General features: G+C 44.8%; 1 protein-coding gene across 2 annotated transcripts in view; it reads left to right on the top strand.

The window, feature by feature from the left end:
* Nucleotides 1–21535, top strand: part of Mitf (transcription factor Mitf) — a 185159-nt gene that overhangs the window by 128533 nt on the left and 35091 nt on the right. For both annotated transcript variants that reach the window (XR_014707765.1, XM_084605446.1), the window contains exons 4-5: nucleotides 5137–5428; nucleotides 9406–9481. Coding sequence is in view for 1 of the 2 variants with exons in the window: in XM_084605446.1 (XP_084461572.1) it covers nucleotides 5137–5428; nucleotides 9406–9481 (368 nt within the window). In the remaining variant the exon portion in view is untranslated. The remainder of the gene's footprint in view (nucleotides 1–5136; nucleotides 5429–9405; nucleotides 9482–21535) is intronic.

The raw sequence follows: 21535 nt of genomic DNA, 5'->3' as shown, positions 1-21535 counted from the left end.
TTCTTGCCTGGTACAAATCTGCTTGCACAGTTTGTTGGAACATGCACTGGGTGTATATTCTAGTATGCGCTGCTGTACTCTAGGCTCTCTCTAAGTTATCTACGGGGCTGTCAGTGCTGTTTACAACTGTTCTGCTCTCCTTGTGGCTTGGCTCATGTGTGGCAATGCGTGCTTCAGTCTTGCGGAGCACTTCTTTTCTTTTTCATCCATCTTGTGGCTAGGGCTCAGTGCTGTGTCCTTTATGACTCTGCTGCAGGTGGCTTTTGAAATGGCCGCATAAAACTGCACGCAGCCCATGCAGAGAGAAAGGCGATAACTTAGTACACTGGGTCACACGGTGCAGTTGCTGCCTCTGAAGTGTGATTCGCTTCCTCGGGCCTGTTGAATGAAACCAGCATGCTTCTCGGTTTTCTGACCAAGTTGTCTGCGCTTTGAATTATCTCACTAAGTGGTCTTGCGTGTAATTGTTGCTTTTCAGTTACTTTCATTTTTTGTCACTTGTGCCATATCCATCAAGGAAAAATAAGAGGGGCAAAAAAAAACTGGCTCATAACACTGACAAGCTATAGTTTGAGTTGTTAGTGCTACAGGCTGTTTCCATAGCTGCTTTCATGCCATGATGAAGCATTGATTGTTAATCCCATTGCTGCTTCAAACATTATTAGCACAAGTTTCATTCTAAAGGCATATTTTACTGTGCTATGATTGCTTTTTCACTGTGGGACAGTATTTGCTGAGGTTATGTTACTATCATAATCTATGATGTGTATCTTACCTTTAAGTTGGCACTTTTGGCCGCCTTTGCGAGACACTGTTGTGGAGACTCTTCTTTCTTTGGTATGAATGCTTTTTTAGTGGGTCATATTGTTTTGTACATCTAGAGCGTTATGTAATTCAAGGATACCTCGCCCTAGAAAAAAAACATCTAGCAAACGTGCCACACAGTTTTACACAGTTCAGAAAGAGGACACTGTTAGTAGTGCAACAGGAGCAGCTTGATTTAAGTAAGCAGTAATGCAGCTCCTGTGAAGAAACATCTTGTAAGAAGACAGAAGTCACTAATTCACAGGTGCTGCTCTTTACTGTTCAGTTACATAAAATATTAAAGGTTTGTGAACAGCTGGAAGCCAACAAGCTTTGACATGTTGGTAGTCCGTGCTTATAAACAAATTGTATTCTTTTGTGAAGAGTATTTATTTAATCTCAGTGCCGAAACATAACAGAGGAGTGTGTCAAAATAAGGCATGACACAAATGGAATTAGTACAACAGAGTTATAAAATATAATCAGTAGTAGCGGTTTTAAGCATGCTGCCATTTGTATTGGAGACGACGGAAGCAAGGAAGGTAGATGGTCTTATTCTTGAATGTATTTGGGATGAGTTAAGTTGTACATTGGGCCTTTTGACATGCTCCTCAATTAATCTTTGTGCTATGACTTCACTGTCTACCATCACTTAGGTTAGTGCATCTCTGTGCCTTGCTGTCCATCCTGTTTTTGTAAGCTATGAGGTTTAAAACATTTTTTGAACAGCACTGTGAAGGAGGCAGAGACAACAAGCATAATACAAGCTCTTGCTCTCGGTGTGAGAACATGCCTCATCCTACATGTGCTCGATTATCTTGCAGAATGACCTCTTTGTCTATTCTTATCTTTGCTTGGACAACTCCCGGGCTTACAATGGTATCATTTTATCGTCAAGGATAATCTGCGAATGGCTAGAGAATGGTGCGGCACTTGATATTGTCTTTTAGAGATGCAGTACATAGTTTATATGAATGGATAGGACTGCACATATCTACGCAGCATTGGTTTTACAACACCGGGTACACGAGACATGCCATAGAACTAAGCATTAATGAATTTACAGGGACAGAGACCATTCATTGCAGATCAGCGAGCATGTCACAGTGTGTGCAGGTCGCAAGTTCAGTTCGTATTAACATCCTGCAGCTTCTTTGTCTGCCTGTTTTTATCAGAGAATCACTTCCCACTGTAGTTGAGTGGAATCTGCCATGTTAGTGGTTACGGTACTCGACTGCTGTGCCCAGGGATATGAAATCGAAGAATCCCTGCCGCGGCAGCCGCTTTTCAATTGCAAAAAGCAAGGCGGCCATTTTCTGTAGAATTTCAGTGCACATTAAACAACCTCATGTGGTCTAAATTTTTTAAACAATCCACTATGGCGTCTCATATAGCCTGAGTCACTTTTGGATGTTAAATAAATGCGATAAACCAAACCAAATCAAACCACTGCAATTGATAAATGAAGAAACTCCCCTGTTTTCTGGCTTTCTTGGTTTCAGAGGCTATTGCCATAACAGGGTGAGGGTTCGTGCTAGTGGGTACATGTTATATTCCATAGCACAGTTAGAACACAAGGTATGTCTGTTCCTTGTGTTCTGGCTGCACTATGGAACATGGCCATGTTACTAGAAAATTGGTACTCAACTCTTGTACGCAGCATTGATAGGTTTTTTTTTTCACTCTGAACTCTTGCAAACCTGATCGATTTCATTAGTACATAAAGTTCCCTACCTTGTAGTAAGCACGATTACACATACATATTAGCAGGTATCACTGTATGCCTTTATAGAGCCATAGTGCAGAAAGGCTCCAGTGTTTACAAATAAGTACCGTTTTACATGCGCACTTTCACTGTCTGGTACATATGGGGTAAACCCTAATGTCCTTTTTATTCTTCTCATTTCCATCACTGCTTGCAAGTTCAGATTTGCTAACCACGGTTTTTCAACTGTTTTGGGGCTTCATTCGAGTCATTTTACTTGCAGTTCTTGTTTCCTAGTGTGTGTCTCCATTCCCCCCACCCTGGGACAGTTTTGTGAGCAAGGTTACTCTATCGTGGCCTGTTTGGTGGACTCTCTGGCTTTTATTGCTCCCCGGGAAGATTAGAGGCAGCCAGCGTTGCATGCCATTCTCAAATGGCAGCTGCCAAGCTGATAAAATCTTAGAGAGTAGCCGAGTCACATTGCAGGGGTTCAGTCGTGATTGTGGTAAAAACGAGAAGGATGCGAATGGTAGGTGGGGTGAGTAACGTAAGAGCGGCGCACTCATGATGATGTCATTAGTAGCCAGAATAAATCATCAGAACTGTAGTAACAAACTTAGCAGATAAGAGGAGCGCTTGTCCCATCATCTGTCTTATCTACTGTGTTTCGTGCTGTTTCCACAAAATGTTAAAAATAAATCATCAGGGTCTACACAGCAAGTGGTGCAGCGTGAAAGGAGCACGAAACGTTTGTGAGGAAACTGCTTAAACTGAAATTCCCTTCTTGGGATCACATGAGCAAACAGAACTGTGTCAAAAACTATCTTGTGCTGCAACTAGCTCCAGTGTTTGTGATTTGTTTCAGTTGCACGCAAATTTAATGCCCACTGAGGGATGCAGTCGTACATGTTGGTGGGTGCATTTGCACACATTTTCTGAATTCAAGGATGGCTTGTTTCACCATGGCCTGAGTGGCTTTGTGATTGATTGGCTGATTCTCTTTGGCTGCTTATTGGGATATGCATAGCGCAATCTCCTTAACACAATATGTCAAACCAGAATTGATGCCGAATTTCTTCAAGCTGACCTAACTATTGCCTGTGAACGCCTTCACTTGCATCCCGCTTTGTGTGAGAGCGGAAGCAATGCTGACACGGCTAACTTGTAGAAATTTTTCTCTGTAGCACAGGTGCATATGCATAGAAAATTTGTGATTACTCTTTTGGATAAGTTTCATCACTAACTCCCATGTGATGAGCAAGTTTGAAACACATTCTAATGGGAGAATTACGTTCTAGGTTCTCAGAAAAATTGAATTTTTTTTTTTTCAAAGCTTATGATCAAAGACACCACACTCAGAATCCACTCACGGTGCGCATGTTGTGTAGTTATCAGTTCCTTCTTCTTTTTTTTTTTTTTTAATGTGCTAGCCTTACTACAACTACTCTTAGTTGGGCTAATTCTGTCTATCTGATTTTATGTGATGCTGCTGCCATTATCCACAAGGCCTCCTCTGCTGTCCACCAGCCTCTGCTCTCCAGTACCAACCATCAATCTAGTCAGCTGCCTACTGTTGCCATTCCTAGGCCTCAAACCATGACAAATTGGCACAGGGCTGGAACTAAAAGAAAGAGCAATATACAGTCTGGAAGCTCAGTGTGAATGCGACCATTGCAGAAGTAAAATGAACAACTAGCACTGCTCATGTAGGTTTGCCGAATCGCATTGTATGGTTGCCTGTGCATTTCTTTACACAGCTTACAGCTTTGCATAGCTTTACAGTGTAAAATGGCACTGCTTATCTGCTTGGAAAGCAGACCTTCGTTCCACAGCATGAGACAGTTTACTAGGCTGCCAGTTTTCAAGAAAGGTGAGAAGGCCTCTGAGGAGTTCAAAAGTGATGGACTTCTTGCCTTTATCCTCCTCCTATCCCCAAGAGGGCTTGCACTCTTCTGTGCCTGCCTGGATGAGTACATGTGTCCACGGATGGCATCATGTTCTCAAAAGTGCCTGCTTCTGTTTCATACAAAAAGAACTCTTGGTGCCAAGGAAAGCGTACTGTCTTGAGAGTGTCAAACCTTAATGACATAGCGGCTTCTTTTCCATTAAAAGCTGTGAATTTGTACAAGCTTGCCGAAAAATGAAATTGGTTGTAGCAGTCATCAGCGGTTTTCGCTAGCAAGGATTATTTCAGTACCTTTCTCTTCAGTTTTTGCAGATTGGCAAATGAGGCAAATGATGGCCTTGGTGATATGCTGGTTTAAGTCGTCTTGAGCATGTATTAAGTGGCAGGAGCATGCTTGATTCAATGTTTTTTAAATAAATGTCATTTTCTTCTTTTTGTTGTCAAGCAAGTTCCACTGTAACTAATCTCAGTTAAGCCGGAGATATTCACACACGTAATTTTTCTATAAGGTCACAGTTGTCTCTTCAGTGTTTGTATAGGGACCCTTCTTATGATACTCCGTTTGGCCATTTGGCAAATGTTCAGGTTGTTGGCTCTGACGCACTGCACCGTTTGTGACGCTTTTTTTCTCCTAGAGATCCGAAGTGTGATGGTCTGCCTTCTGGGATGGAGAAGAGCTAAGGCCTTCCTCTGTTCCCCCCCCTCCCCCTCCTGTGTGCAGTTTGAGGATGCCTTTGACGACCTTTCCCATTTTGATGGTGAAGACTTCCTGAGCAGCCTGGGCTGCCATGGTGGTGGCGGTGGGGGCCATGCTACGGTTCCCAGCTCCCTGGTGGAATTTGAGGAGGTGTGGCCGGCGGGAGCGGGCCCCAAGGGAGGGTCGGCCCCCGGGGTGGTGTCCTCGTCATGCCCCCCCGACTTAGCCCTGGTCAAGGAGGAGGAGCTGCCTCTGCTGGAGGGTGACCTGCGGGCACTCGCCAAGGACCGCCAGAAGAAGGACAACCACAACATGAGTATGCTTGTCATTGCTCCTGTACAGCTAGGCCCAGGATGAGCTTGGTGGGAGGGAAAGGGGGGGGGGGGACACTTTTACAAGTAGCAGACATAAATATTTCATACTAATGGTATAGTCGAAGCTGCTTTTGATGAACCGTGGTACAGGTAATGCACAAACTAATTGTGCAAAAAATGGTAAAATTTGCTGGAAAAGTTCTTGCAGTTTATTAAGATAGGCTAATTTTACACACCTCTATCATTTCTGCAGAAATAGACTGAAATGGTGCTAAATTTAGCAATGCAGAAAGGAGCCTGTATTACAGAAGTAATACTACAATGTAAGCCTGCTAATGAAAAGAAATTCCTAGCAATTTTTTTCCTCTGAGTGAATTTACACAGCCACCACTATAATGAATACATTCTAGAAAATGTTGTTATTCTGTGCTTATAATGGAAACCTCTAACATGATCAACTTGTCATTGAGTGTGCACTTTCGGTACCACCTTGCATAATGACGTCACGCACACTAGGTTTCCGAATCAGAAACCGGGCGCATGATGACAAACGATGCCAACACCTGCTTGCGGAGTGCAGGTTGTGCAAAGCCTTGGCACTCGGCAGTGGTGTAGCCAGAAGTACTTTTCATGGCATGTTACACGTTGTTGGTGGAAGAAAGGTGGTGAGGAGGGAAGCAGTGGTGGCAATGCTCAGCAAATTTCGGGGAGTGTTCTGACACCAAAACACTCCTCCTTGCTGTGCCCATGCCACCTATGCCAGTCGCAGCAGTGTGAGTAATCACTCGCTGCACGTGTTGGTGATCTAGGTTACAAGTCCACTGACATCACTAGTTTGACATCACGTTGCTCATTTTCTCCTTCACTGCCATTGCTAAATGTAGTCCAAGTCCTTGTGGTGTCCATTACCTCGTCTCTGCCTTTCTGCCCAGTGACAAATTAGACAGCTGTCCCCCCTGTCAGACCAACAGTGCTTTTTCCACATGCAGCACGTCATTCTGTGCTATATGACAGCTGCAAAGGTTGCCACGGGCCTGTCTGATGTCCGGCAGCTACAGTAAAAGCCTGTTGGCATGCTTTATAAAAGAATAAAAGAAAAGCAGTAAAGAGCACATTGTCCGGTAAAAAGTATAGTCTAAACCACCTGATTATTAAAATTGGAACTGTCGAATGAAATGCGATGTACACTTCCAGAAATGTTGATTAGCATTCATGGCATAAGGTATTAGAGTCCGCATTTGCGCTGCCTTAGTGCGGAGCAAATTTTCCAACAAACCCAGTTCATTTTAGGAAATGGCATGTCGAGGTATCTTCGTCATGTTTCCGGAGGCTTCGCGACTGCACCATTGCATTGTGGACAAGTTGCCTCAGTGCCTCACTGTCATAGCGTTCGTGCCGTCTTCATGCAGCGTTCCCCTGTCCCAGCCCATTCATATGCTGGCGCATAGTTGTAGTTCCCACGTGTTTAATCTCCCTTGCTCCAGGGCACATGAAGTGGTTGCTTTTTTTTTGGCCCTCTTATACCCACAGGAACTCTCCCCTTTTTCTCCCCTTCCCCTTTTTATAGTTTTTGCACTTTGGACCTAGAAATTGCAGAGAGTCCACCACGGCGGTAAAGTTCCATGGCACTCTAGCTCACAATGTCACATGCCTGTGAGTTTAACCTAGTCATACATTGTCAGCATACGTGCATTTATTACTAAACTTGTGTACTGATTTGTCTAAATTATTTTTAGTATAGATGCTTGGAAGCCCAGCAATGTATTAACCGCACAAAAAAAACAAGTGTAACTCTTTGTGATATATTTGCTGCCCGCAATTTTGAGCGTATGAACCAGAAAAAAAATAAACAAGGTTTTACTGTGCTGTAGTTAAGTACTTGCTAAGAGCAACATCGATTCATGGCCAGTGTTGGGCTTAGTCTGCACTGTTTGGCTTCATCTCTTAGCCAGGCAATGAATTAAGGGGGGAAATAGAGAAAACAAATTTACTATGGCACTCTTGCACATTTCTGTCAGTATTATTTAACATGTGGATGTTTTACCAGGCTGACGGGCTATGGTTGAACATTTTTCAATAGCAATGAGGTAAATAGCAGTCAACTTCGCTTTGTTCTTATATAGTATATGAGTGTAAAGCTCTACATTTTCCTATTCAGTAAAGCCCCACTGTAGTAAACTCAGATATAATAAAGTGGAACTTGTGTCCCTGTGCACAAGTTCCTTAGACGACTTACCAAATACATTTTTGGTAAAAGTGTTATAGTAAAGTGCGTCTGGTTATGGCAACAACTTCCCACAAAATGACATCGCCACACACACGCCACCCAGTATCGCAAGGCAAATTTTTCTTAAAAAAAAAAAGATACCACCAACTGCTGCTGCTTTTTTTTTTTTTTTTTTTTTTAATGGCTTTACCACCAGGCTCAGCAGCACTGAGGAGAACCCAACTTTACATAGGCCTTGTAGATGTGAGGAAAACCATGCAGGAAGAATGTAAGCCTGACTCAAACATGAAAAGAAGGTGGTCAGTTCGTTTAAAAAGGAAACAGGAATAAAAGTGAAGCGAGAAAAATGGCAGGGAAAAAATGGCCAAACATTTGTAGCACTGGGCAGCACGAAGCAGTGGCGGCAAGAATTGCAGGCACGGCCTGTGCAGTTTTGCGGAGCTCGGCTGTTGAGTGCATTTCTCATCTATTTCCTCTTAAAAGACTGGAACAGCGGAAGATGACGCTATGCTCACACAATGCTTTGCGTTTCACCTGAAATTGAACTCAGCTGTATTCGTACCCACCACGCTGCATTCATGCTGAGCAGGCACTTTCACAGGTTGTAAAAAAAAAAAAAATGGCGCAAAGAGACGACAAGAGAGAGATGGAAACTATTCTAAAAAGTTCTTTTTATAAAGCAACAAAATCTGTTTTGTGTGTGGTTGGCAAAATTCACATTCACAAAAAAAAAGAAAAGGATGGTGACGTGATTTCTCTGGCCTGACTGGACAGTTTTCAGCAATAAAGGCACAGAGGTTCAAAAAGAAAGAAACTTGAGGGCGTCTAAGGTGTTTGTTGATGACAGCATCAGTGAAATTTGAGCTGCACTGCTGGACAGGGCTGCAGTGCATGCACATTTATTAGATGCCTTTGCTCAGACCTGTTCCTGGAACTGCGGCAGTTCTCAAAAGATCTCAGTATAACATTATGGTATCGCAGCGCTGGCAGACAAGCACAAAGGACTAGGGACACACACAACTGCGCTGAACTTACAACTTTATTTTGGATGCTTTTGATCCGCGCATTTATATTTCACAGAAGGAACTGGACACGCAAGCGCACTCACAAGACAGATATAGCAATCTCTGTAGCAGCATTGCAATATCTCGCATTCTCTGATACCGAATCGCAATCCCAGTAGCCTTATCACAATCTCAGTGCGAGAAGGCCGGCCCACAAAAAACGACTGTGGTGCAACAAACACAGAAGAGGCTATAAAAACAAGGCATAGAAGCAAATAAAAACAAAATGCAGCATGATAAATGAAAAATGGCTCGGAAGAGCCAACCATAAACAAGGCAAAATCATGAAAAATCATGAAAAGGTGAAGATGCATGAAAAACGGCCAACAAAAAACATGTCAAAAACTTCAATGAGGTGAAAGATGCATGTATCTTCACCTTTTCATGATTTTGCCTACCCAGCAGTATACCCTACCCTCAGCATAAGATTTCTCCCACGGTTTCAAAAGGTCCTTCACCTCTTCCACTGGTCCAAAAGAGCTCCCCGACACATCCATGGCATAGAACCACTGGTTTAGAATTTCCTAAATCTTGTGTCATGAAGGCTGGGGAAATTGGGTCACATAACGGGCCATTTAAGAGGGTGAATGAAGGAGGATGATCATTTACATTTTCTCTTGTTCAAAATGCTGCAAGCTTTATTTGTGTTACTGACTTCTCCCTGGGGGTCTCCTTTCTTTCCATGCAGTCGAAAGGCGACGGAGGTTCAACATTAATGACCGCATTAAAGAGCTGGGCACTCTGCTTCCAAGGACAAATGACAGGTGAGTGTGGGCCACTCTTAATTATCTGCACTCTGCTTTTCACAGGTGTGTTCTGCATAAACGTGTGCAAGGACCCAAGGGTGCTCAGTGTTTTCAAACGCACTCGCATGTCTTCCATGAGCAGAGTACTTCCCTAGCTTAGAGGCTTCCAAAAGATTTGGTGAGCATGGTACTGCGCAGTGGATAAACAAACTATTTAGTTTGATGATGGACGCACAGAACAAATTATGCGAAATCTGCAGTGATCCTAGCACAGAATCCGAAGTCTATATGCTGTTGTTTCTTCACTTGGAACCTGGTTTATTTAGTGAATTTGTGTTTTTTTTCTCTGGCACCTAGATCCATTTCATTCAAGCGATTAGGGCCCTTTCTATCCCTCTACCTTTCTTTTCCCCACTGACTAGGCTCTACAGCTGTTGGGAGGGAACTGTCTTGGTGGTGCCATGCTGTGGAATTCAGATGAACTAAAGCAGTCTCAGAGATTGGTGGATTCACCCACTTGTAGAGTCGTTCGACAAGACTTGCACCATGTCACGGCAACTAACTGCATTAAGGGCTGCCACTACTTGGGAAATAGAGGAGGCATTTATTGTGCATGGGCCGAATTACGCAGCTGTCACAGACCTGTCAGTCAGCCTCGCTACCTTCACTTCACGGAAGCAGGAAAAACGGTAATTTTCACTGGGGTTTCATTTCAGAAGCAGACTACCAATACAGTAAAAGCTCGTTAATTCAAATTCCACGGAGCCGCCAGGCCAGTTCGAATTAACCAAAATTCGAACTAATGAAAGTGAGCAAAAACGAAGGCGTTTGATGCCCGGAGGGCACGAAAAACATTTTTTTAGCAAAAAAGTCTGTTATCATCTTCTGCTTCTTCTCTCTGAGGGCTACCGTACTCACTCGGTCTTCTAGCATGCGAATGCGACGCAGGGAGTCTTCTTCCCCCTCTTCAAAGCTGAAGAAAAGGCGCGCGACATTCAGCGCTCCCATAACTTCTGCCGCGGATGGACGCACGGGCTCTTGCTCCTCGTCGTCGTCCTCGTCTTCTGCCTCTTCTGGGACAGACTGCTCCCCAACAATTTCAGCGACAATGTCCTCATCACTTAGGGCACCGCACACTGCTGCATCGCTGTCTACTCCAACGTAATCATCAAAACTGACGTCCTGCAGCACAGCACGCACAGCCGCAGGCAGAGGCTCCGGACTCCCATCGTCGCCACTTTCTTTCATACTTCCGGCAGCAAAGCCACAGTGGTGGAAGCAGTTTGCAATTGTGGACGGCGTGACCTGCTCCCATGCACGCACCAACATGTGCATTGCTGTGAGCAATGTGATGGTGCTGGTCTTCTGGTTTCCAGTGCACAAAGTCATGCGCTCGATCATGTGGCGCCTATAGAAACATTTGATGTTTCTGATCACCCCCTGATCCATCGGCTGCAAGGCCGCAGTCGTGTTGGCGGGCAAAAAGACGAGCCTTGTGGCTTTCAGCTCGGCGTCGACTTTGTGTGCTGAGCAGTTATCCACAATGAGGAGAACTTGACGCTTCCCTAGCTCCATCCTCCGATCGAATTTCAAGAGCCATTTTTTAAACAATTCGCCCGTCATCCACGCCTTGCTGTTGGCGGAGTATTCCGTCGGCAGCGTCCTAATGTTCTTGAAACATCTAGGCTTATGTGCCTTGCCGACAACAAAAAGAGGGACCTTCTCCGTCCCGGTCATATTAGCGGCGACCAGAACAGTAATCCGCTCTTTGCTTCGCTTGCCGCCAGCGCAGCTGTCCCCTTTAAATGTTACTGTTCTGTCGGGCTGGAGCTTATAAAACAAAGCCGTCTCATCAGCATTGAATATATCATGTGCCGAGTAGCTTTCTAAGTACTGCTGCAGAGCACCGCTTCGCCACGTGGCACAAGTTTCTGCATCCACTTCTTTGGCTTCTCCAGACAACACCCGGAAGACAAGATTATGTCTGTCTCTAAAGCGGTGAAACCATCCTTCGGAGGCGACAAAATCTTCCACATTCAAACGCAGGGCGAAATCGGCCGCCTTCGTCATGATAATTGGGCCGCTCAGTGGAATGTCAGCGCTTCTCATTTCTTTCACCCACGTGATCACAGCGGTCTCAATTTCCGGATACTTGGCTAACCGAAGCCTTTTTTTGTTGCTGGCGAAATCTTTGGCTTCATAGGCATCCTCGATAGCCTTCCTATTTCGGACGTACGTCGACAACGTGCTTGGTGGAATCCCGTGCTTTTTCGCGATTTCCACTTTGCTGGCCTTCTGTTCATCCACCTCGTGTAAAATAGCCACTTTCTCCTTCACCGTCTTGGCACAGTATTTCCCACGCGAACACATCTCGCGGACACAAGCTCACAACAAGCGGCGTGCAAAACGAGGGCTCACGAAATGCAACACGAAACCGTGGTCGATAACACTAAAACGTCGTTCCTCGAAGGAGTCGCGGCAGGAAAGACTGTTTAGTACTTGTTCCAGCACCCTAGCGGCGCCCCGATGGTTGTGCCATCTATCGTTCTGCCGTGAAAGCTTCCAACGATGGTTTTTAACAGCGGCGCGCAGTTCGAATTATGGGTGGCGGCGCCAATTTTTGAGTGAATTAACGAGCTGTTACGCGCATAGACTTCTATGCACTGCAGACCGGACCACGATGACTATTTCGAATTATCCAAAATTTCGAATTAACGAGTTGTGAATTAACGAGCTTTCACTGTATATAGATATTCATTAGACAAAAATTACTGTGTTGTAAATGGCTTTTGGCACTTTTTTGTGGCCCATTCGATATTTCAAACTTTCGGTTATGACAAACATTTTTTTTTTCTTATATCTTGAACGCCAAATTAGTGAGAGCTTACCGTATAATATGCTTCTAAGCAAGGAAACATGTTCCTACAAGATGGCCTCCATCCATCTTTACGCAAAGCTGCGGGGAAGTTTGCTTACAGGGCTGCACTTCCTTGGTTGGGAAGCTTTCTTGCCAGAGGAGAAAAGACCGTTGCAGCTGTTTAGGTAGATATGTGTTGCCTTTCACAGACTAAGGGGCATACCTGCACCAAATGCTTATTGACTTGAAGCTTATTGAGAACTCCGGTGCCGCATATTTTAATTGTTAGGCCATCCCAAAATTCGTTCCTTTGCCGATGACTACGTTATTATAATGAAATTGTGCTACCCGAAGACCAGCACGCACTTAATGTCGAACTAATTAACATACTAGAATGGTGCCAGGAGTGGGGCATGCTCCTAAACTCATTAAAATCTGTCTTGCTTCGCCACGGCCGGTCTCGGGGGAGAGCGCGCGCTCTTTCTTACGGCCTTCTCAATCGCCGCGGGAACAATGAGAATGTTTCTCCTTGAGTTGCGCTCTCCGTCACCGCAAGGGGCGCGACCTGCTCACTGTTCGCTCCGCGTCTGCTTCAGCGGCGGCGGGTGGCTTTTGCCTGGTTTCGCGCTGTCGCTCGCGAGTTTCGTGGTTAGTGCAGCCCCGAAATTAAAGAACACAGAACGTAAATGATGCAGCGGCATGTCGTCAACGTACTACACACGTGAACGGATATAAAAAACACTGTCGTTCAGCAAACGTTCGACAAGCATGGCATACATTGCGGCATGGTAGCTACTTTTGTCCATTTTAGTCCGAATTTTTCCCAAGCCTGTACAAGAATAGGAACACAAAAAAAAACTGAATGAGAAGTGATCACATCGAAGCTTCTTCAAGGCTAACATGACAGCAACTCGTCTGCTACAGCTAAACCGTCTTTAGCGCTAGATGCGAAACCATTCATGTCACACCGAAGATGAAAATAATTTCATAAAAATGTAATGTAAATTGCAAAATGCTTGCATGATATAAAAGATTAGTATAATAGTCAAAGTAAACGTTGTAGGGTTGAGTTTTAAATGTTATTACAATTCATATATTAGCCAATGTGTGCTATTATACCCATTATTTTAATTTTGCAAATAAACATGGTTTTAATGAAATTTTTACATGATATTAAGCTTGTTATGAAAGCACTAAAAAATGGTTTGATATTCATGACACCACTTGTGCTCGAAGTGGTAAAAAGAGGCCAATAAATGATGAAGGTGATACTCGATGTAATGACTTACAAATGAGTTCACCTGCTATATCGAAAGTATGCAAGAAACTTTAAAGCGTTAAAGAAGGACACTCTCACTGAAGACTCATTTCAAGCCCTATATAGCGACCCATTGAGGCTCTCTTCGGGAAAGTAAGGTTAATGTGCGAAAGGGAATGACATATGCTAGATGCGAGGGCCGTAACAGCTAGCGGCACATGACTACATTGTCAAGACAGACGTTTCATCTGAAAACAAAATCACGGCACTGAAGGAAGTGATGGCATCTCCTACCATCCCATTTCCCACTGTAACATATTCCGGTTTACCTTATGCCGCTGGATATATGGTTTAGTTAATCAACTTCGGGTGTGACGCTTGCTCTATTCTTCTTGAAACCAGCGAAAGAAGCAGCCCCATGTAGTAGGCTCTTCTACGAGGACAATGTTCTAGTGGACTGCATTATCCGAAACCAGAGCTTGTTGCTCTATTGGACAAGCTTTTTTTTTTTTCGAAAAAGCTGCCGTGCACCTACTACACACAAATGTTCTCGAAGTACTTAAGATCCTGATTCAGTCAGCATTTCAGGATTCAACACTGAGTTGCCCGAAAGGAATTGACAACAGCTATGTTATTAGGTCCGCTTCTTTGATATTTGAAACATTTCTCAGAATTCTTTTTCTCAATTAATTATACCAGGAAAGTGACAGAGAAGACCGAGAAGCCAACTCCTTATGTGCACAAGCCGTGCAGGAAGATTTCGAGACTGAATTTTCTAGACGCAGGTTGCGTTTTGATGAATTGATGAACATATAGTGCAATGTGTAACTTTTAAGGACAATTTTTTTATTGTTTGCCGCTCTTTTCGATTCTGCTTAACTGCTTATGCCGATTTCCTTGATTAAAAGTAGTCGCGAGACTACATATACATCTTCAGTCTTTCAGCTGACTGATATGTTTTGAACGAAGCTAGAACAGCCCACTCTACTAGACAAGTGAAATTTTTTCTATATGAGTAAATTTTTGCTCTTTACTCTGAATCTGAGACGCGCAATGAATTTTTGCCCGTGCCTCTTCTGATCTAAAAGAAAACGGTAGTGGTTGACAGAATCTCCACCCAACAGTTCACTATGCACTCGCGTCAGGTCGCGCTACATCTGCTTAAAACATTCAAAGGCACATTGCATAGCCTGGTAAATTTAGTTTTTTACAAAACTTAGTGGTAAAAAATGTTGAAGTGTTCCCGAAGCTTCATTTGGCCGTGCAAGGCCGCACTGACGAAGGAGCGCGCGCGTGAGCAGATTGTTGACTGTATTTTATTCCTCGTACATGATAAATATTCGATGTTGATTACGGATTTTGTATAAACCATAAGGGGCGAAATGTCAGGACCTGCCGGTTGGAACTGACGGGCAAAGCTAAAAGCGAGCGCGCGTTTCCCTTGCGCGTGAACGGCTGTAGCGGAGGAGCAGCAGTGGGGCGGTGGCGACCCCACCGAGGCGCGGCGGGCGGTAGAAACAGACCCCTTTGGAGAGGCCGTAAGAGAAGAGAAGCGCTCTCTCCCTCGAGACCGGCCGTGGCTTGGCATAACCAGGAAAAAATACCCGCTTCGGTACACTTATCTGTCCAGGACCGCAGTTTAACCGAAGTGAAGGAATATGAATATCTCGGTGTTACACTAAATAACTGCCTCAGCTGGAACGCAGATATTCTTAACATCTCCTCTTCAGTTTTTCTCAAACTTTGCCTGCTCAGACACAAGCTTAAGGATGCTCCCGCTCATGTTAAACTTCTCGCATACACAACTCTTATAAGGCCTAGGCTTGAATATGCTTGCACAGTGTGGGACCCCCATACGATGTGCAATATAAATGCTCTTGGAAAAAATTCAGAGACTGGCAGTGCGTTTTATTTATTCCAAATACGGTCGCACCGATTCGGTATCTGAATTAATGGCAGAAAATGGTACTGTCACTATCCAAGCAAGAAAAAAAATTCCTCCATCTTAAATTTTTATTTCTCCTACCTAATAACAATCCCATACTTGATTCTAGCTTTTACGTTTGCCCCTTTTACCACTAGCAGACACGCCACTCTCATGCCCTCTCTTTAGCACCTCACTTTGCAAGGACTAACTTATACAAATTCTCCTTTTTCCCTAATACAATTGCAGATTGGAATAGTTTGCCTGCTTCTTCCCTCCAGTCTTTAGATCAGTTTCAGTTTAGTCTAGTTGTTCAGTCGTGTCCGACTCTTCGTGACCCTATGGACCATGTCACGCCACGCTTTCCGGTCTCTCACTATCTTCCTAACATCACATAACTTCATCTGCAGTGCCTCGAGGATGCCATCATGCATTTCAGATATGCTGGAATTAAGTGTGTAATGACTTATGAAATCTTACCTCTGGTCAGTTCTTGGGTGTTGATTTTGATTGTGTGTGTGTTGTTTTTTTCTCGCTGTTGTTGTGCTTATATTTTATGTGCAGTAATAACTGCTTCAACTGGTCTACTCAATGTGTTGGTGTGTTTTGTACCTTGTGCTATCATGCTTGTTTGAATTTTTTGTAAATTATGCCACTCCTGCTTGGGTGCTCAGCCTGCAGTACGTTCAAAATAAATAAATAAATAAATAAATTATAGGAGCCTATAGATGGCCAGATATTGGCACTACTTTGATTGCATGCGGCATAGCAGCATAACAGAAGGGTGCATTGCATGCCTGCTTGTGGAAGCTGTGCTGCAGAAAGAGCAAGGGTTGAGTTAGGAGGGAGGGAAAGCAAAATTGACAACTTACACCCAAGTAGCTGCTACTGTAGGGTTTGTAAGAATGGTAAAACAAAGAAAGAGTGATGCCGTTTTCAAGTGGGAGAACGGGACCTTGTTTCATGCTCCCAGCCTCAAGCTCACTTCATGCTTACGCATAATTAATGCCCTAGTTGCAGTGGCTCATTCTCTGAAGGCCCATTTGAATTGTGTTCACGCAACATGTGTTTGGACACGGCTATCTTGCTCCCATTTTTTTTCTTAGCTGCACTTTTCTGAAACAGGACTGATGAGGCAGACAGAAATATTTGGTTTTTTCAAGTTTATCTTAAAGGGAGTTCACTGTTTCAAAGTTTTCACCTGTTCATTCATTTTGTCACTTTTGAGCCCTCCTGCTACATAATAAGAGTTGAGGTAATAATGGTCAAATAGGAGGTTATTTTTATTGGGGTACAGTCGAGCCCACTTATAACGGGCCCCACTTAAGACGAACTTTCGCTTATAACAAACGAGACCGGAGCAACCGCCAAAATATGCATTACTTCAATGGCACAAGATCGCACGTATGACGAACGTCCATGAGCGCTGCCGATCGGTTACAGCGAACGGACGGCGTAAACCCGGCGCCCCGATACGAGATAACGATGGGCTCCCATCCCTTTTGGTCTGTTTTCGCAATCCTCCTCGCAAGCGAGCTACCCTTTGCTCGCCGACGCGCGCTGCCTACGAGTGTCGGCGCGTGGTGTGGCCTCCAAGGCCACGCTGCCGCCCCTCCTAGCAACTCCGCTCCCCTCTCCTCTCGCCATTCCCTCATCTTCGCCTGTCTCCACGGCGCCGGCCGCCGGCATAGTCTTCGAAGTTTCGTCGTTTCGTTTGCTGGCTGTTCCATTGAGCGGCCATGCCAGGGGCGCGGGGCGCCAGGAGGCAGGCCTCTCCATACGCTAGCGGTTGTACTGTTTGCACGGGCGGACTGAATGCGCAGCGGCGCGCCCGCGCCGCTGCATTCAGTACTGCGGTGACGGTTCGTGGCCTCCGAGATTTGCGGAGGTAATCTCTGAGGTCATGGGCGGTTGAAAGCAACTACGGTAGGAGCCAACAGGTGGCAGCACTGACGCTCAGGGATGCCTCTCATTGGTCTCCCTGCTGCATACCATGCCCCGCTGTGTGTCCGTTCCGTTCCATTCCTTAGGCACTTCCTCGCTTGCCTCGCGTGATTGTCGCACGTGCTCCGTCAGTTGCGGCGCTTTGTTGTCATTTTCGTGTGTGTGGTGTGAGCTCTTCGTCTGTCGGGCCTGAGTCGTATAATTCGGGATGGCGGACGGGAATTGCCTGCCTCTAGCGGTCACGAAACGAAAAGCGCTGGACATGGCAACGAAGCGAGCAATTGTGACGGAACTGTCTCAAGGTGCTAAAAATTGCGAGCTGGTGAAGAAGTACAACGTGTCGAAATCAACCATCTCGACAATTCTGAAGAATAAGGAAAAGATCGCCAGCTCCGACGCCAACACAGCGGACATAAAGTGCCTGCGGAAGGCCACCTATGCGGACGTAGAGGATGCGCTGCTGAAGTGGTTCGTCGACGCAGTACCGGACGTCAGGCCTGATGCCTCCGATGATGATGATTCCGGCGGCGATTTGTGGCAGCGTGTCGTCGACTCCGACATGGGAGGCCTTGGCATTGGTTGGCAGGATTTTATTTCTGCGGATGAAGACGCGGATATTGCGGAACCATGCACGGACGAAGGCATCGTTTCTGAAGTGCGGGCCGAGAGCGACGCGGAAGAATCAGATGAAGATGAAACGTCTGAGCCAGCACCCGTAAGCACATCTGTAGCAATGGGCTCTATAGAGGGCCTCAGACAACTTGTCTATGCCAAGAGACTCGGCGAAGAGCACGCTAGTGCTTTAAATAAACTGGAGACCGCCCTCATCGCATCTGCACTGCAGAAACAGACGAGCATCGCAGACTTTTTTGCTAAGAAATAAATTTTGTGTTTTGACCGCCAACTTTTTTTTTTCTCTTTTTTAGTTTGTGGTCCAGTTACTACGAACTTCGGGATATAACGAACGGATGCCGCGTGACGCTCAGGTTCGTTATAAGCGGGCTCGACTGTATATTAAAATCCGAGCGGCATTAGACTTACCTATTTATGAATTCATCTTATGCTGACCTGGAAAATTTCATCTTTTTATATGTGAGAGAACAGAGATGATCGTCAAGGTGAGATCCCAGATGCCAGAAAAATGTACCGCCCTCATCGCATCTGCACTGCAGAAACAGACGAGCATCACAGACTTTTTTGCTAAGAAATAAATTTTGTGTTTTGACCGCCAACTTTTTTTTTTCTCTTTTTTAGTTTGTGGTCCAGTTACTACGAACTTCGGGATATAACGAACGGATGCCGCGTGACGCTCAGGTTCGTTATAAGCGGGCTCGACTGTATATTAAAATCCGAGCGGCATTAGACTTACCTATTTATGAATTCATCTTATGCTGACCTGAAAAATTTCATCTTTTTATATGGGAGAGAACAGAGATGATCGTCAAGGTGAGATCCCAGATGCCAGAAAAATGTAGTGTTCGGGGCGCCGCTCAGGCGCATGTCTCGCGAGGCCACTTGACGCCGTACATCCGGTGCTCTGCGGAGCGGGCCAGAAACACATCTGCTCTTGGCGAGCGAGGAAAGAAGACTCCCCGTTTATTCGTTCCTCTCAGGATACATGAGACGGATAATAAACACTCGCGACTGCTGGCTGCTGTACGCAGCACGCATGAAAAGGCTACCAGCACATCCCCCCTTTTCCAGCATCTATGGTGACAAAACAGCTCAAGCATTTCGCGGCACAACACTGTCGACCACAGAATAACATAAACATTAAATTCTCATTGATGGCAAACCTTATTGGTTTCCTTATTCTTCCTGACCTTGTCACGGTCTGACTCCGAGGTATCTGTGTTTTCACGTTTTCTGCTGCAGTCTCTGCGGAAGAGCTGTGCTACGAGAAACTGGCTCGGCGGGATCAGATTCATTTGACGGGAAAATTGTACAAGCCGAGGTTGATGTCCTCTCTTGGCAATCTGAGATTTCTCCTATTTCGCCGTATCATGGCACCTTCCTCTGTTTCGGCCAAGTATGATCTTGGATTTGGTGCTGGCGTTACGACTTTAGCCTTTATATTAAGGTCAGTTACTATAACCAGATTGCCAGGTTTCAAATGCGGGAAAGCTTTAGCTCTGTGGCGTTGGTTAAAGTACCGCGTCTGTTGTTCTCGTTTAGAGCAGTCGTTTGCCTTTATGCGTTTCTGGATCTCTTGTCCAGAGCTTCGGAGTTGTGGCGGCATGGTAACTCGGGTCCGGAGGCATCTGCCCATAAGGATTTCAGCTGAACTAAGTCCAAGAATTCCTAACGTTGCTCTGTAGGCTAAAAGAGCCAAGTATGATTTTTGCACAAGGTGCTTAAGGGGGGACATGGGTCTTAAAACTAACTTTGTTACTTACTGCCCAAATGTGATGAAACCTCGCAGAATTGTTCAGTTTTTTCTGCTGATTTCAAATAGGCAAAAATTTCTCTTCTATGACAATTAGTTCTAAGGTATTAGAGAATTAATGCTAATGTCTTCCCAAACAATAGGGAAAAAAATGCTCATTAGAAATTAATTTTCAATATACAATTAGATACTATAAAGCTTAAGGAATGCAATGTTGGAAGCACATTTTTTATTTTCACTTGGAAAACTTTTATATCTTGAAATCCTTGCACAGTTGCCATGTCTGTGAGTGCGAAGTTCAGTGAGCTGTTAAATCTCCATTAGTCAACAACCGATTTTTCGGACACTCTAGGGAACGCAAAAACGTCCGAAACTCCAGGCTGTCCGAAAAAATGAATACATGAAAAAGACGTACCATTTTACAAATATTTCTTGGATCAAAACAGTCAAGAACGAGGTATTAGGCTTCCGAAACACCAAAGCATGAAAAAGAGCCGTTCAAAAACTCTATGCAGCCAATAGCCTGTTATGCATGTGTCGTCACGGCAGCCGGCGTTATTGCTGCAGTGTCTTAAGGGGGGAGGCTACCTTTGAATACCAACTTTTTTGTTTCTTGAGATAATTGAATGAAATTTTCAGGGTAGACTCAAGGCACATCTATTTGAATAACTGCAATGTTTCATGGTGCTGCGCACATTGGTACTCAAGTTACAGAAGTATAACAGAATGGTTCACATGGGTTCCTTATACCATGCTTGGAGAACTTGCAAAATGTGTTGGCACTATGAAATTCAATATGAAGGTTCCTGAATAAGTACCACAGGGCAAGACAGAGCCCTTTTTTTTATTTTTCAATTTTCCTGCTGAAAAATTTTAGCACTGCATTGAGGTTAGTGCCACTATTTCGACTTGTAGCCTAATTTTGATTGTTTATTATTAATTCCAGAATCAATATTTCGAAAAAAATGAGCTTGTCTTGCTCTCGGAAATTTATTGGGCACACAATAAAAAAAAACCAGGTGGGAATCCGATTAGCCGTTCTAGAGATACTGTGGGAATAAGCAAACATATCATGAAAAAAATTCATTCTTAGAAAATGGCCCTTGATGTTTAAAACAGCATTTTCAAGTTTAAAGTTTGTTTTTGACTGCAGCACGTTGTGCCTCCACCTCCCCGATTCCCTCGGAAAGTGCATTTCCATGCAAACAATGGACGACGCATTACCACTTGTGATGACAGACGCAATACGCGAGGTTCAGATCGCAGAGGTTGATATGGTTGGTACAGCAGGCACACTTCAAACGCCGTCTCCTTACGTTGACGCGACAGATACGCAGTTGGAAGTGGCAGCGCAGTCGGTCTAGTAGTGGTGTAGCAGAGGCAGCACTAACAGAAGCGTCTTCGCGACCGCTAGCAATGCACGTCGCTAACTTCGCGATTCGGATGGCATTCACAGAACGACGACGTATGTAGCACGCATCGTGGCCGACCATGCGACAATCCACAAGGTGCACAAAACCATTCAAAACATGTCACCAGAATCCATAACCAGCGATGATCACGGCGATCTCAAAAACGGTGAAACGTGAAGCGATTCAGCAAGTGCACAAAGAACTCCAGCTCAGTAGGCAGCCGGAGCAGACTTCGCGCCGGGGAAGGGCCACCGCGTCAGCGCCCGCAGCAGCCAATAGCAGTCGCGCGAT

This window comes from Amblyomma maculatum, chromosome 1, assembly GCF_055883805.1.
Source record: "Amblyomma maculatum isolate TAMU_Amacu chromosome 1, ASM5588380v1, whole genome shotgun sequence".
Taxonomy (NCBI): domain Eukaryota; kingdom Metazoa; phylum Arthropoda; class Arachnida; order Ixodida; family Ixodidae; genus Amblyomma; species Amblyomma maculatum.
This window is presented reverse-complemented; position numbering and strand designations above follow the sequence as displayed.